Source organism: Hippichthys cyanospilos, chromosome 1 (genome assembly GCF_059441005.1).
Source record: "Hippichthys cyanospilos isolate Australia breed blue-spotted pipefish chromosome 1, RoL_Hcya_1.0, whole genome shotgun sequence".
NCBI classification, from domain to species: Eukaryota; Metazoa; Chordata; class Actinopteri; order Syngnathiformes; family Syngnathidae; genus Hippichthys; species Hippichthys cyanospilos.
Genome location: NC_142369.1, coordinates 5,969,336 through 5,987,835, shown reverse-complemented (window position 1 = coordinate 5,987,835; position 18,500 = coordinate 5,969,336). Strand labels below are relative to the sequence as shown.

General features: G+C 36.4%; 1 protein-coding gene across 6 annotated transcripts in view; it reads right to left on the bottom strand.

Moving 5' to 3' along the window:
* Positions 1–18,500, bottom strand: part of nrxn2b (neurexin 2b) — a 444,830-nt gene that overhangs the window by 220,231 nt on the left and 206,099 nt on the right. For all 6 annotated transcript variants that reach the window (XM_088405168.1, XM_088405575.1, XM_088405495.1 and 3 more), the window contains 3 exons: positions 3,865–3,984; positions 1,681–2,062; positions 43–233 (listed from right to left, as the gene is read on the bottom strand). In XM_088405168.1, coding sequence (XP_088261294.1) covers positions 43–233; positions 1,681–2,062; positions 3,865–3,984 — 693 coding nt within the window. The remainder of the gene's footprint in view (positions 1–42; positions 234–1,680; positions 2,063–3,864; positions 3,985–18,500) is intronic.

Here is an 18,500-nt window from a genome sequence, read left to right as displayed (position 1 = left end):
GCGGGCAGATGCTAGCCAGCTGGCCAAGACGAGGCTTGTTACCTTTGAGGTCCAGGTTGCGGGCTCCGTTGGAGTGCTGCGTCACGGTGCGCGAGTCGATTTTCAGCGTGTGGACGTTGTTGGCGTCCCGGGACACCACCACATTGTGCCACTGGTTGTCGTTGAGCGGCTTGTCCGAGTTGCCCTTCATTAGCGATGGCCCGTTACCAAGGTCAAAGACATAGTGGACGTACCTGGGGGTGGGGGCGGAAAAAGATGATGATACTTGTGTGTGTGAAGTGTTCCGAATATAATTCAGCTTCTGTCCTTTGTGCCCCTTCACGCCACACCAGTTTGTCTGGAGGTGCTTTAAGATGGATGACGCTTCACTCACAATGCCTAACAGCCTCCATATTTTCAATGTCCTCCATTTGTTTGGATTTTATTCAAAGCTCAACATATTTGCTCATTGGCATGCGCGCAGCCACTCAGGGTTAACAGACAGTGCAGCGAGTTCATTCTCACGCGCTCGACTTGGAAATATTCCTGCTGGAAGTGTTTCGAGAAACCTCCAAAAAGTAATCAAGAGTTACTTAAGGGTAATAAAAATTTACTTGACCGGTGATCAACAATTTGTTTATCAATCACACTATCAATCATTACAAATTCAGAGACACTGGACCCCCGGTCTACGATGTCCCTGCCTTACGTTTTTTTCAGCTTACAGCTTTTTTTCGTCCCCTCTTTATGGTATTTTCCCCGCTTTATGACAAAAACAACTGTCATGACCCTAGAGTTGGCTTTATTTGTTCTGTTTTGTCTCCATCTTCAAGCATTTTTAGGTAATTGATCTTTTTTTCTGGTCCCGTCATTTTGCTATTGGTCGACTTCACAGTCAAAATGGCGGCATGCTACGGACCGGATCTTGAGTGCTTAAAATAACTATTTATTGTGCATTTTACAGCTTAATTCAAACTTGAATGGGTTAGCCATGGGTCTCAAGATTGCTAGTGATGTTAAAGAGAGAAGTAAGAAGATGATTTATATGGAAACCAAGCTGGAGATAATCAAGAAATAGGAAGCTCGCCTAGCCTAGGCTAACCTTACTATGGGCATAACAAGCGCCACTCAAAGGTAAATAAATTCTTTCTGTATTTTTTATTTATGATGTTTTCTGATTGTATACATGTATATTATATATACGTAGCACTTACTATACTATTTTGGTACCAATCCAGGAGCCTGGTCGTCATAATCCCAACTGTACAGTAAATAAAAAAGCTCTTTGAATAAATTAGTCCAACCTCTGAATGGATTGATTTTTTTTTTTTTTTTTTTAACTTAAATGTAGCTCAATGTGACGGGATACCATTTCTACTTAAGGTATAAACTCAAGCAAAACTAAAAAGCTTATTGCATCCAAACTACTCTGGCATGCGCAAAATGTTATGTAAATGGAGCACGCCCATTTTTTGTCCAACTCACGGTGTCTTTTCGCAGACACATTTTGGCTTTTGGGCCGAGGCTATTTTGGCTTTTGCATTCACAAACGAGCGCGGCGCCAAATCCTCGCCTCTTTGTCTCCATAACGCCGCTAAATACGAAACACGAGGAAGCAAAAGCCGCTTTCCTCGTATCATTATAAAGGGCTTTTAGGGGAAAATAGCTTTCTATCGAATTCGTCCTTGAACGCACGCTTACCCTTTGACCAGTTCCACAACGATGAAGTCGCTCCCGTCGCCGGAGTTGAAGAGCATCAGGCCGTCGGGCGTGGTGGTTTTGAACTGGAAGAAGAGGTGCATGGAGGCGTAGGCCTGCAGCGTGGCCAGCGCCAGGTAGCTGCCTTTGGTCCGGAAGGTCACCGGGTCGGCGATGATGTGGCGCATGCCGAAACGGGCGTTAAGCTCGCAGTAGGAGATGTCGCCGTTTTTGCACTGGTCCAGGTAGGGCACGCCGTTGAAGGAAAGGCCCTGGAGATGGCCGATGAAGTTGGATGGCACCACGGAGATGAAGCGGCGCTCCGTCATGATGCCCGTCTCGATGTTGTGGAACTCCAGACGCGTGTGGGCGCCGGTCATCTGGCCTGCAACGACCGTGATCATGACCGTGATGAGGGAATGATCAACATCATTCGTTTGGAGGGCGGAGATAACCACGTTGCGATTCGAGGCTTCGGGCGAGGGAAGATGTCCGGGGAAATATTGAGCTTCACGTTATGCAAGCGTAATTATACAAGTTCCATCGGAGCGCAAATTTAATATATTGCAATATTTAGTTTCATTTGCGGTGCAGGAAATGAGGGAAACATACGCGGGTTTGGCTGCCAATGTGGAGTTAACATTTCCAACAGGCAGACTTGTAAATACTTGCCAATGCATCAAAGCGGTCACTATATATATATATATATATATATATATATATATATATATATATATATATATATATATTAGGGCTGCACAATTCATTGAATTTTAATCATGATATTGGCTGCAATGATTAATTAAGATAATCCACGGTGATATTAACATTGAGGAAGTCAAGCAATTTTTTGATTACATGTCAAATCAAGTTCTACCTCCTGGGGGCAATGTTTTCCACATATTTGCATGACAAAAGTGGATTATTTTCTCACCCTAATATATTATTTACCAGTGTGAAATGGCATTGAGTTTCTCATGTGATTACAAATATTAACAGTGCTAGCTGTCAATTGAGAGCAGTTTTGAAAAATCCAATTGGCAAAAAAGAGGAATAGATTTGGTTTGAAATGACAGAAAATGATATTTTGACTAGTAATTGATTAAAATTTACTTAAAAGTAAATAATGTGCTTGATTCTATGTAGGCTTATTTTTTTCATTGTTTGCACTGAGCAAGTAAATTAGCTGTGCTGCCCTGTGTGACAACTTTTTGCAATTATTTACTTGATTTATTCATTTTGCTTTATCATTATGATTTGTAAGTTTCAAGCCTTGAAACCTTGTTTATATACTAATCGTTTAAAAAAAATGCCAATAAATGGGCATTTCACCAAGCATGATGAATTATCGTGATTTCAATATTAACCAAAATAATTGTGATAATTACTTATGATTACTATAATATATAAAATATACAAAATATAAATTAATTTTATAATAATTATAAAATATATTTTTTTAATCAAGAATTTTTATTAAATTCCACAAGTAAAAGTGTATTCCACAATGCCAAATGTGCTGACTTTTGAAAGTTAAAAAAAAAACATTTTCTTTAGCGCTTGGCCTACATTAAAGCAATGTTTGAAAATTAAGCAAACATTCTTTAGTCAATTTTATGGTTTTATTTGAATGTCCATTGTGCATTTTTTACCCCATTATGGCAGCAGCCATGTGCATGTGGCAATATGGGAAAAATGCTATATTTAACTTTTAGCATACGCGCATGTTCAAACGTATTTGAAAGTACGCTGAAAAACATTTGCCTCCCTCTATACCAACATCGCACAATGTAGGGATGTGAATAGCGATTCACATTTACTTGGGGGATGATGTAGTGCCGCGGCTCCACGGAAGGGCAATTAAAAGTTCACAGTTTCGATTTTTTTGCCTCATAAAGCAGGTAGACCTTGACAGGGTCACGGGTTGCCCCCGGACACGCCGCGCCCATTCCATTCCCGTCATGGAGCCGCCGCTTTTTTTCTTCGCCTGTGTCCTTATCCTCCGCTTACAGTCCTTCGCCCAGGGCCACAATATGTGACTTGGCCTCATCTTTTTGACCTTTCATCCTTCCACTTGCTGTTTTTGTTCGCGGCTCCACCGCTGAGTTTTCAATCCAGCCGAGACCGATTTAAAAATAAATGCGTTTTTTGCTCGGCGCCGACTTCTTTTGTTAAGGCACAACTAACCTTCCACGGTGACGTTGTCCACAGAGAGCTGCAGGCTCTTGCCTCTTCTCACCACCTTCACCGTGTGCCACTCGTTATCGTTCAGCTTCTGGCCCGCAAAAAGTGTCTCGGGCCCTTTGCCTGTGAATGAGCGAGGAAGTGAAATCACGCTACTGCAGGAGCTGTGCGTACCTGTGTGCGCATGTGTGTATGTGTGTGCATGTGTGTGTGAGTGCTCTATCAACACGCTTGTTTTTGGCACAGTCGGTGACAAAGGAAGCAGAGAAAACCCATTTATATATATATATATATATATATATATATATATATGTATGTATATATATATATATATATATATATATATATATATTTTATATATTTATATCTTTTTTGAATGCCATGAAAAGAATAGTGCACTTTTCTTTTCAAATCAAAAGCAAATGAATTATAACAAGGATCAATGCTTTGATAAATTGTGTAATAGTGACACCATGTATTATTAAATTTAGTTAAGATTCATACGGATGCAAGATGTCATGAGTGACACAATTTTCCGAAACACGAGGCAGACGTAAAACATGATATAATGACATGAAATGCGATTCATTAATTGGAGTAGTAGTTTATGCATTATTTTTTAATCGCATGAATCTGCTTTTTAATCTAAAAAATTCTGCTTTCTATATGCTAATAAGGCACGTTTTCAACCATCGAGTTTGTTTTTTGTTTTTTGCCCGAGTTGTTGGGTGTTATCCCACCCTCAAGTGGGCACTGATTGGCTGCCATTGTGTTTGGCATCACCTGATAGGCTCCTGTTGTGGGTGGCTGGGGAAATTCAGGAGCAGAAGGAAGGCGTGAAAACGGAAGAGCTTGTGAGAGTTGGCGGTCTTCTCAATGTAATTTTAAAAAATGATAAAAGGAGAGTGCAATGCATTCTTTGTAAGATTCTTTGCACTTGATTACCATTGAAGGAGGTCAAGTTTAGCCTACTACATAAATGTAAAGCACCTAGCTTACATTATTGTACGTCTTGATCCAGCATGAGAACACAATGTATATCGCAATACGGTTATTGCGACTTCATTCTATTGTGGATTTTCATTTATGACTATATTGTTTTCTATTGCAGGTTCATTTCTGTATTTTTCTTGCAAATTTTATTCCTTTTAAGTCAGACCAGTCAAAAAATATCCATTTTATTTGTTCAAATATGCATTATTATTCATGATTGACAAAATGTTTACTGTACTGTTTGCTATTCCTGATTAGCAGATGCGTTACGCCTTTTGTCATGCATTTTTTTTTTATTCGCACGACATTTTATTTTGTCTGCCTTTTTGTTTTCATTTTGTCATGTTTCGTTATTTTGTTTGTAAATACATTTTTTTTTTTGCTTCGTTATTTTTCTATTGTCATTTGCGCTTCATGGTCAAAGTATTTAATCTAAAAGCCATGATTATTTTTTTAATTTAAATGGTAAAAGAAAAACAGACTTAGCAAACTGCTACTATATAAGCCTTCTGAATGCTACAATAAGAAACTCTAAATGTCCACGTCAGGGCAAAACCTCCGTCCATGCCTCATTTTTTCATATCTTTTTTTTCCCAATGTCTTCTCTATGACACACTGCTGACACCGAGGCGCTCTAATGGTGCCAAGTCATCCCGAAGTGCCAGTCCACACAGTGATTACAGAGTGAAACAATTTTTACCCTCTCCTCACTATTTTGCATGTCCCCGCATTACGTACATGCACTCAAGGCGAATGACGAGGCGCTCTACAGCTTTGAGAGTGAAAAACAGCCAAATGTGCAGACGCCCATGTTTTCAACGAAGCAAACCTTGAGCGCCGTGCGGTCCGCTGAACATGTTGTCAAATAAATATGCCAAAATCGCACGTGGGCCATGAGCCAGGCCGAGAGGAACGATCGGCGCTCGCCAACACGGAGGCGAGAACGACAAAGGCGCACGGCTAGAGGGGCCCCGGGCGGCGAAACCGGCCGTGTGACTCACGCTCACACATGGCGGCGGGAAGGAGGTGGCGCCGTGGACATTTATTTGTCAGGGTCGCTCAAGCATATGGAGACGGCATGTCGAGAGCGGAGGAGTCACCGTAGCCGTGATGCGGGGGGGGCGGCGCCGAGTCAAAAGGTCCGCGCTTGCTTCCAGCCAAGATTTGAGGCCGCTAAGCTAACAAGACAGTTTGGAATACAAATAGCAGTTCAAATAAGAGCGAGGGGCCTTAACCCCGGTCAAAAAAAAAAGTCATCTCTCCAAATGCTTTCTGAGGCACGCATGCCATAATCAAAGCGGTTAAATGTGCGCACGCTGCTTTGGGATTTATTTTCATTCGCGAGTAGCATTTCGCCAGCAGGTGATGAAGCTCAGGCAGGCAGCGCCACGCGTTTCTTTTGTGCGGTGTACGCACACCCGGGGAAGCAATCGTGCCCACGCACATTGCTTCAAACACAATAGAAGGTCCGTGGACACTATTAAAAAGAGCTAATTCAAGTCATTAGATTTCAGATTTAACACACTTGGCATTTTTATTTTTCAATCCTCTAAATCAGTAACTCGAAACCTTTTTTCTGTGATGTACCTCATGTGAAGTATGTTTACTACCCCGTTATCAGTGCAAATAATTTTGGGGTTCAAAAAAAAAAAAAAAAAAAACATAACATCAGTGTCTGATCTATGAAAATTTAGAACCTCTCAAAATTACTTTGGATTGGTCCACAAAAATAATCAACATAAAATGTCAGACCGGGTCTTGAATTTAAATAAATATCTGACCACAGAAAAATATTGAATTTAAAGTGTCCTCTTTTGGGGATATAGTAGAGATCAAAATAAATCAGACAAAAATCAACACTTAACTTCAAATGTATGGAATAAACTACTATATTTTTCAGACTATAAGCCCCACTGTTACATAAGCCGCATCAGCAAAACATTGAGCAAAAAAACTATTTTTTTAACGAATAAGCCGCGGGTCATAACATCAGAAATTTATGCGTAAAGATGGTATATGGTAGTTTTATAGCTTTTTTTTTTCTTTTTATTTAACACTTTCTTATTTAATTAAACATTTTTTTTCATTTTTATTGAAAACCTTTTGTATTTAATTATTTGTTTTCATTTTTGGTTAAACCGCTCTTAGTTTAATTAGAAAAAAAAACATTTTTATTTAAATTTAATTAAAAAATATATACATACATGCATAAGCGTATACATAAATACATATATCTGTACATATTTAAACACATCTATAGATATGTATACACTCATATATATGGCAATGAAAAAAAAATAGACAAGATAGTGTTCCTTCATTTTATCGCAGGGGTGCATTTCTAAAAATATAAGCAGTAAAACTAAAATCCACAAAGATGAGAATAAATTCTTTTTTTTTTTACTTTTTTCTTTTGTTTAAAAATAAATGCATGCAATTTATATCAGTTTTTGTCAGGTCCAACTTAGGAGGACACATTTTAAGAAAAAATATTGAGCTAAACCTGGAATACAGTAGATATGATTATAATTAAGTAAAAATCCACGTAGTAGAAGTTGAATTGTTTTTTTAATTAGTTAAATTTGCTAAATTTGTTAAATTTTTTTACCGGCCTGACCTCAAAGGAGGAACGGTTTCAGGAAAACAATGATTGAACTAAATCAGAGTTAATAGTAATAATTCATTTGAATATTATCACACAGAAGATGAAGCGTTACCTGAGTTTTGGCGCCCTCTACAGTCCACACTTGAATTTGCCTGCCAAAATCGGCTAAACTGCGCTGAAGGATATTAAAACGTCAACGAAGGTCTCACTGTTGTTGCTTTTTAAGTATAGAAAGCTAGCTAGCTCCTGCTACACTATTCCCAGCATCTTCAAACATGCACCCTAATATATATGTGTATTCCCTGTCTAATCAGCATTAATATTAACAGTGACTGCTGTAATGTGAAGCACTCAGCTAGCTACAACCTTTTTTTTTTTTTGTATCCCACTCATGGCAGGTTGTAGTGGACTTCCTGCTGCAGACAAGCATATGTTCATTCGCTATCGCCCCCTAGTGGCACGAATGAGTTGAGTTTTTGGATGTGCTCTGAGAGCTCCCAAGTGTCAAGTAAACCTATGGCAGATGGCTCGGTTCTGCATGGTATCGTGCCGGGCGACCTGGCAGCATATTAAACAGGAGGCTCCGAGCATGCCAGGCGCATACCACAATTTCGGAATATTCAACTCGGATGGGCAGGCGGCGCACGGACGGCCGCCTGTTTCTAAATTGGGGAGGTTAATGGCCGATTAGTCCTCGCAACCTTCACACATGATTACACGGGGTCAGCTGGTGCCGACGGCCGGGCCAAAATATCCCACAAGTCGCTTGTAGGTGAGCCATATTGACTCTTAAAAAAGTGTGTTTGCAAAAAAAAAAAAATTCCATTAGTGAACATGCATTTCGACTAATGGACAAAAATGGGCCTAGAGTCATAACAGTCATTCTTTGAAGAGGATAAAGAATAAATGCTTATGTCTGCGGTAAGCCTCAACTTGAATTCTTTGCTTCGGGGGTTGCAACACTGCAAACATTTTTGTTAGAATGTCATTTGTTTGTTAGCATTATGCTAAACAGACTCCTCAACGGTAAAGTTACAGTACGTAAGTGGTTCTTTTAAATAGATAAGGTGCATGATTTTGGCTGAAATAATAATAATAGCCATTGTTTTGGTCAGGGTTGAATTCACGATTATTCATCACAAATATTTATCATATTTAGTCAAACATGTCTATTTATTGCCCTTTTTTAAAGCAAGCAGTATATAAACAAGGGTTAGTAATAATAAACTAAAATTGATAAAGTAAATAATGAAAACAAATGGCACACAGGGCAACACAGCTAACTTACTTTCTGAGTGCAAACCAATGAAAAAAATGAAGCCGACTTAGAACCGAGCGCATGATTTACTTCTCAGCAAATTTTAATCAATTAGCAATCAAAATGTCCTTTTTGGTCATTTCAAATCGAAATTATTCAAATTTTTTGCCAATGGGATTTTTCAAAATGGGTCTCAATAGACAGCTCGCACTTTATATATTAGGGATCAGGTGAGAAACTCAATGCTATTTCAATTAGTAAATAATATATTAGGGTGAAAAAAGCAGAGGTTTTGGCCATGCAAACATGTGGGAAACATTGCCCCCTGGTGGTAGGACGACAAAGAGCTTGATTTAACATGAAGCCGTCTTTTTATATGTTAGTATCACAGGGGATCAGCTTAATTAATCATGGCCGCCACTACCATGATCGCAAATAAAATTTGATTAATTGTGCGGCTCTAATAAGACGTAATTCTTATTATTACATTTCAACAAGGAGTGACAAACGATTTTTATATTTTTATGTGTTTTCTGTAGTTTTTATCTATCAGTGAAGACAAAAAATAACAAACTATATAATCTGTAATGGTTAAAAAAAATAATATTTTCTGTTGAGTTGAGTGAATGAACTATTTTACATTTAAAAAGGTTGAAAAATAAAATTCATGTACAGCTTTTATGCCTCATGTACTTTTTTTTTTTATCTTGCACACTGAAAATAAGCATAGTTTGAAGGAATTCTCAAGAAAATAACCAAAATAAAATAATGATTGAAAAAATGTAAAAGACAAAATCATTAAAAAACAAAAACAAAATACTCAATCAATTTAAAAATATTTTTGGTGAGCTTTTACAATAAATTACTTATGATATTTCTTTTTTAACCACGCTAATTGAAAGCTCAAGGAGTTAGTAAAACAAACAAAAAAATGAATTGAATAAAAAAAAAATGCTTTAAAAATCTTTATCTTCAAAAGCATTTTTGCTAAGCTTACTAGGATTTTTTAAAATATTATACACTAAAAATGTAGATTTTTTTAGCTCAAGAAACAATTAAAACAAGAAATAAAAATCATTATTATAACTAACAAAAAAAACAAAAGCATGAAAAAAATAAAAGCAACAAACATTAACTAATTTGTGCTAAATAGAAAATCATTTTCAGGAAATTTTACATCTGATTTTCACTCCAGACAAAACAAAACAAAAACAACAAAAAAAAAACCATGCATATGTATCTCAAGGCTCCATCTTTCACAGAAAACTCAGGCGTCCCAACGGACGTCCAAACAAACACGCGCAAAACAACATTTGCGAAAGTAAATGAGTCACCTTCCAGGCAAACACCTGCTCGCCTAAAATGGAACGTCAGCTCGGTCTATGAAAATGATTTGAAACCTCCCCTGTGGTAAGAATGTTTGCATTAATGGCCAGCCACTCCACTAAGTGACTGCCAGATTTTAATGCGCCCCGTTTAAAAAGTCGCACATTTCCAATCCACACGCAACTGAGTCTGCTGGCGCTACTGTCAAATAACGCGCGCGCGTTTTTCCACTGACTTTTTACCGCAGTGCTGGAGCCGCATTGAGAGGGTTGTGAGTACGAGCAAGTGACCCATGAGGAATTGTCACATGTGTTTTTTTGTTTGTTTTTTTTTTCCCTCCTCTTCTGCCACTAAAAGCAAAGGCCTGCAATGCTTACATAAGGCCGCACAAGTTAATGCGCTGTTGTCCTAACAAAAGACGGGGTTTACTCTGTGCAGATAGAAGGCCCCGGACTTTTTTTTTTTTTTGATGATGATGCCATTTGGCTCCTATCTTAAGATATCACATTTTCCATCTCGGGCAGATTGCCGCCGGTGGAATGAAAAGCTTGGTGATATATGTGTGTGGGCCATGCTAAAACCACCATGCAGTATGTTTAAAAAAAAAAAAAAAGGTTCATCGTTTAATATTATTATATATTAGAGCAGTGGTTCTCAAATGGGGGTACTAGTACCCCTGGGAGTACTTGAAAAAAACTGCAGGGGCCACTCGAGATTTTAAATAAATCAAATGTGCAAAAATCCTTTGAAATGAATTGTTTCGGGAAAATATAAGTTCATAAAACAAATTCTATGTTCAGTAAGTCATTCCATTTCATTATTGTTAAAAATTCAGATTCCCCCCATACTAGAAAGGTTCGACTCAAAATGTCATGTGCCACCACTCGTTACCTGTCAAGTTAAGGATTTATCATCTCTATGATGATCCCAAAAGAGGACACTTCAAGTTGAATATTTATACATTATTATTTGTTTTTGAAAACAGGTTTGACACTTCATGTTGAGTATTTTTTGTGGGATAAATATTTATTAATAATCAGGTTAATTATTTAGTTTTGTGAAGAGATATCCGGTGTAGGACGCTTTAGGTGGACAAATATTTATTTATAAATATTTATTTTTGAGAACAGGTTTGACACTTTGATTATTTTTGATGGGACAAATAATTATTAACAATTCATTATTTATTTTTTATGATATCTACTTTAACCCCAAAACAGAAGGTTTTACTACTTACTTTTTCTGTGGATAAATATTTATAATTATTGTTCTTGTTTTATTACAGTGCCTTTTAGTAAGTGCCACCACTCGTTACCTGTCAAGTTAAGGATTTATTTTTGTGAACACATCTCTACGATGATCCCAAAAGAGGACACTTCAAGTTGAATATTTATACATTATTATTTGTTTTTAAAAACAGGTTTGACATGTTATGTTGATTATTTTTTGGTGGACAAATATTTTTTAATAATTAGGTTAATTTATTTTTGTGAAGAGATATTTGGTGTAGGACGCTTTAGGTGGACAAATATTTATTTATAAATATTTATTTTTGAGAACAGGTTTGACACTTTGATTATTTTTGGGGGGACAAATACTTATTAACAATTCATTATTTATTTTTTTATGATATCTACTTTAACCCCAAAACAGAAGGTTTTACTACTTACTTTTTCTGTGGATAAATATTTATAATTATTGTTCTTGTTTTATTACAGTGCCTTTTAGTAAGTGCCACCACTCGTTACCTGTCAAGTTAAGGACTCATTTTTGTGAACACATCTCTACGATGATCCCAAAAGAGGACACGTCAAGTTATTAATTGATTTTGAAAACAGGTTTGACACTTTATGTTGATTATTTTTTGGTGGACAAAAAAACATTAATAATCAGGTTAATTATTTATTTTTGTGACGAGATCTCTGGTGTAATCCCAAAACAGCTTTATGTTGACAAATATTTATTTATAAGTATTTATTTTTGAGAACAGGTTTGACACTTTATGTTGATTATTTTTGGATGGACAAATATTTATTAATAATCAGGTTGATTTTTTTATTTTTACGATAACTACTTTAACCCCAAAACAGAAGGTTTTACTGCATTTTTCTGTGGACAAATATTTATAATAATTGCTCTTGTTTCAATACAGGTCTGACACTTTTTTTTGTGGAAAAACAATAATTACGACACTTTATGGTGATTATATTTTTGTGGACCAATACAAATGAAGTTGAAAGGGTCTAAAGTTTAATAAATAAGACACCGATGACATGTTTTAAGTCTTTTTTTTTGTCTTTTTTTATTAGAGAATTGTCGCTGGGGTGGCCCCTGGAAAAACTGGGCCATGCTGTAAGCCGTCAGAATTGAAGGGGTGGAAAACGTCATTGATTTAACATCCCTTGGCTAAATAAATGCCGCCGATATCTCCTGCATGCAAACGGTTGCCGCCGGAAGACATTCTCGGCAGCGCTCGGTGAAATAATCCTACTTCACGCGCCGTGTAAATCCTACTTGATTCATGATTTCGGCCATATTTCCGACGCCATCTTGCGCCGCGACGAGATGGGCCTTGACAGCTTCCTCAGTATAATAAAATCAACCTGTCTACAATGACAGTTATCATGGTTGTGATGGATTGACACGGCCATTGCGTAATGTTCCACGCTCAATGTTCAATGAGTTCTGAAGCATTTGGCTGCATATGAGAAAAAAGCTTGCCTCAGAATACATCCTGTTGTTTTTTGTTTTTTTCTCCCCCAGCTGTCACAACATCAATTAAAGTCAAAAGGCAGCCGTTTATGCCTGTGCTATGTCATTATGACCACAGGGCTTCACAGATGCAGTTGTACTGTATGTATTATTACTATTATTATTATTATTTTTGTTTTTTTTACTATTCTCGAGACTACATTATTTATTTATATTTCAATATTCTCGAGATTACTATATATATATATATATATATATATATATATATATATATATATATATATATATATATATATATATACATATATATATATATACGTATATATATATATATATGTATATATATATATATATATATATATATATATATATACATATATATATATATATATATATACGTATATATATATATATATATATATATATATATATATATATATATATATATATATACACATATATATATATATATATATATATATATATATATATATATATATATATTAGGGCTGCATTTAATCATGATATTGGCTGCCATGATGTTTTATATATATATATATATATATATATATATATATATATATATATATATATATATATATATATATATATATATAATATGTTTTCCACATATTTGCATGACAAAAGTGGCTTATTTTCTCACCCTAATATACTATTTACCAGTGTGAAATGGCATTGAGTTTCTCACCTGATTACAAATATTAACAGTGCTAGCTGTCAATTGAGACCAGTTTTGAAAAATCCAATTGGCAAAAAAGAGGAATAGATTTGGTTTGAAATGATATTGCAAAGAAATAAGGGCAAAGAAATACACAGTTTTCTGAATGACAGTAAAACATACCACCACACATGTTGAGAAGGTCAGCCAGTACTTCAAAATAAACCTGAGCATACCAAATAATGCTTGGTAATGCTCTGTGTTCGGAACATGCAGCATCCACTTCAACCTGTGGGCCTGGAAGGGGGCTCCTCCCACCTGTGGTCCCTTCTGGAGGTTTCTGATTTTCCCCAAATTGGGGTTTTTGAGTTTTTCCTTCCCCTTCTGGGAGCTTTGACAGGGGATGCTGTTGTGTACCTTACATTGAAAAGATGTCTCTGTATGACCTCTTTTCATTCTGTGAAGCCCTTTGAGACTTCGGTGATTTAGGGCTATATAAATAAAATTTGATTGATTGATTGATTGATTGGTACAATTTTATTTTGAAATTCTTCCACAAGCGTGTAACTATTATAAGTGACGACTCCAGACACAAACAACAAGATATTGTTCTGAAATTCCAAAAAACACAAAGCAAATTCATGCGAATCAAAAAATCAATTATGCTGGCATTTAATCGTGCAAATTTTGTTGCCAGCGTTTAGCGCAGCCTCGAGCATGAATTAGCAGCTATCTTGCATCGATCGAGCGGCGACGTCTCACACAAACAGGATGTTGTCCTGAATGCAAATTCATGGAAATAATAAAGATAATATTAATAATTATGCTAACATTTACTGTATGGTTTTTGGTTTCCTGTGTTTAGTGCAGCCTGTAGCATAAATTACTCGCTAGCTTGCAGCGATCGAGTGGCAGCTCCCAAAACAAACAACAAGACGTTGTTCTGAAATCTCGTTCAATCGCCAATTTATGGAACTAGAAAAATTAATTTGCTGACATTTTATTGTATGGCTTTTATTGCCTGTTTTTAGCATAGCCTGTGGCATAAATTACTAGCTAGCAATCGAGTGGCAGCTCCCAACACAAACAAGACGTTCTGAAATCTACTTCAATCGCCACTTTATGGAACTAGAAAAAATAATTATGCTGACCTTTTATTGTACGTTACTTGTACGTTTAAAACATATAAATCAAAACTGCAACTTTGATGTTGACATCCTGACATATTTGCAGTTGCTACTGATCACTTTTGAACATGCTAGGCTGAGTCATATGTGTGGGACTGACGCCACTTATTATTGAAAAATAATACTCGAGAGATGACTCTAAAATCTCTCTCTTACACACACACACACACACACACACACACACACACACACACACACAAACACTTTAGAGTCATTCTTTTAAGGTAAGGTAAGGACTTTTACTTCACTAAAATTTATGACAACCCAACTTCGCAGGTATTCCTAATGAAGTGGCTGGTATCGTCGTAAACAAAAAGTGGCTTTAGCCTGTTCTTGAAAATATTGATCCGAGTATCAGATTAGTGCTTTTCCAGTCAGCTGTGGACCCGAGAGACAGTAAATAGTGATGAAAGGCTCCTCTTACAATGACCAATGATCTTTGAGACATTTTCTGACCTTCTCGTTTGTTAAATGAAGGCATACCTACCGGTAATTCCTAACAGAGTAGTAAGTAGAGCTGCAACTGCTGAACATTTTGGTATTTTAATATCCCGAAAATTCTATCAAATAAGTTGCTATTCAGATTTTAAAAAATAAATAAATAAATTATATATATATATATATATATATATATATATATATATATATATATATATATATATATATATATATATATATATATATGAAACAGAACATTTGAATAAGTTTGCCTTGTTGAAAAGTGATCAGTAGGAACAGCAACTTTGTTAGTTGTTAGGCATTTACATTAGCTTTGAAAAGTAATGTTACCAGGCCAGGCCCTCGCTACTAGCCGCTAATGGTTTTGAGCAATTCATGCTGCTCGCCAATGCTCGTCGGTAACATTCATGCTAATGCTAATCGCTCCAAAAAGGTACAATATAAAGCAGGGGTGTCAAACTTATTTTTCTCCTGGGCTAGATTGTTTTTATAGTTTATGTCAAAGGGTGACTGTGAAGTCAAATCAATTTTGAAGTTCGTCACACATATTGCTAGTTTTAAAATCAGGTCAGGAAAACTGCTTGGAAACAAAACATGATTGTTTTTTTTTTCCCTCAAACCTTTTAAAAGTTAAAGACAACTGACGAGTTTGTTTTTGAGCCAGAAACATGAAGTCAAATCAGTATTTCGTGGGCCACATAAAATGATGCGACGGGCCAGATCTGGCCCCCGGGCCTTGAGTTTGACACCTGAGATATAAAGTATAAAGTACTTAATAATACTAGCATAATTTAAGTACTTTTAAGCACCCTTATTCTAAATTAGCGATGACAAGTTGATTTCATTTGGTGTCATTGATGAGTCTAGTCATGGTTCCGATTTCTCCTTCAAAATAAAAGTGTACAAAGACATCGATGTCTATATATCACGGGGTCCCCAAACTTTTTATCATTATGGCGCTCAAAGCCCTTACTGCCAGAAATCATTGTTTCAAGTAGGATTCCTGGTAATAAAAGCTTTCTTCAAGGTTGTAGGCTCGTCACCTGTCTCTTGACTGTTCTCCCCTTCTGAAAGGTGTTTGTAAGTCAAATTTTAGCGCACAAGTGATTGAAACGAATGCAAAATATTTGAAAAAAAAAAAGATTTCAAGAAAGATTATCTTTCAGACTCTCATAATACAACAGATGGAAATTAGCGACCTCTGCCATATGTTAATGATTATTCCGATATGTTGGCCTCCTCACTGCGTTTGCATGCATAGCATGAAAACTTGTTGCCGCGGTTAGCTTGACATCTCCCTGACAATATAGTAGACTAGATAAACGAAAAAAAGCCTCATTTTTTTTTTAACCGGGGAACTCGAATCACTTGAGGATTCATTTCGCCCAGTTGAATTATCAAGAAAAACAGCGATGATGATATTACCCATTTTGATTAATAATGACATCAATCTAAATTTTTCAAAAAGGTTCAATCTCCTCTGATGGTACACAGATTTGAGATTTATTATGCAAGGAGAATATTATCGGCCGCCTCCATCGTATGTAGCCCGGAGTGCCGGGAGATCAAATGAGCATTGAATAAAAAATGGCTGGCCTCCATTGGAGCGTTAAATTGCCTTAACAAATCAAAACCCGATTCGAGCTTCTCCAAAATACATTAGACATAAGTTGAAGTCCAACGCCCGATGGGTGTACTTTGTGCAACTTTCGCACATATCCCGCAACCGTATCCGATCCCAGGAGAGATCCCGAGTCGCCATGGCAACAAATTAAGATAGCATCCAAATCCTTGCACAACTGCGACTTTCGAGCGGAGAAAAACATGACATGGATTTGCTTTAACGGTGAGATGGAAAACTGAAAAAAAAAAAAAAAAACAGCGAGAGCATGAGAGTAAAATTAATATTGATGAAACGGCAGCCGGGACAAATTTTGCGCTCACTCCAAATTAGATTCAACAAAGCAAGATTACAACGTGAAAAAAGCTGTTGAATACGCAATGTACAAAATGAGACACAAATTGTGTGTTAGAGGACGGGACTAACATGCGGTGCGGGAACATCGCGCCCATGTCAGGACGACGCCACATACAGTCTAATCCCATTCACAGGTACGCTTGGCAACACATGAACAAGTTGCGACAGCGCCAGCATAACATCCTGTTGAAAATTAGGCCTCCAAAATAAAAGCGATGGCCTCATATCAGTTTTGTGCGTGTTTATTGTGTGCGACTGTTATAGAAGTTCATGTTGTTTGTTGATTTGTACAAAAGAGTGTGGGGAGCTGTTATAAAGTAAGCTTTTATTTTGAAGTTCTGATTTTTGACCAGTAGTGTTATGCAGATTCTTGATTTCAATTGTTAATAAAAAGTGGACCAGTCAAATAGTCATATAATGCATGATTTTATTTTGAAGAACTGTCTTTTGACAGATTGCGTTACGTAGATTATTGCTTTAAAATGTTAATAAGATCTTGAATCGTCAAAATTGCCTTTTAAACTAAACTGCTATTACATTGTGTGATTTTATTTTGAAAATCTGACTTGATGGAACATGTTCCATTGATTATTGTCTTAAGATATTAATAAAAGCTGTCAGGATTCGAATATGCCCTGTTAGCTGAATTGTTCTTATAATCAATGTTTTTATTTTGAAAGTCTGACAGGTTCTATTAGGCAAATTACTGCTTTTTACATGTTAATAAACGCTTGAAAAGTCAGATATGCTTTGCGAGCAGAACTCTTATTATACTGAATGCTTTTATTTTGAAAATTTGATTTGATAGGATGTGTTACTTAGATTGTTGGCTTAAGAGGTTAATAAAAGCTTTCAAGATTTGAATACGCCTTGCTAGCCGAGCTGTTTTATTTTGAAGTTCTGACTTTTGACTGGTTGTGTAATCCAAATTACTGCTTTAACTTGAAATATACGCTTGAATAGTCTTATATGCTTTGCTGGCTGAACTGTAATTATAGGGTATGCTTTTATTTTGAAAATCTGACTTGAGCGGACGTGTTTTGAAGAATATTGTCTTGAAATGTTAATAAAAGCTTTCAGGATTCGAATACGCCTTTTAGCTGAACTGTTCTTATAACGTGTGCTTTTATTTTGAAGGTCTGACCTCTGACAGGTGGTGCTATGCAAATTACTTAATGCTTGAATACAAATCCGGCCTTCAAAATAAAAGTGTGACCTTTTACGCCTCATACAACTGAAAAAGCTTTGAATGAATGCGCATACAGTCCTAGAAACAAATAGTTTTTTTTTGTTTGTTTGTTTGTTTTTTTTTGTCAAGGGGAACTATGACAACAATCAAGATGAAAAAAAAAAAGGCAGCTGGGTAGTAAAAAGTCCCAGTTTCCGCTCTGTAAGAGTCAAACAATTTGGGGCAACACTGGTGTAACATTTTTCAAAAACCA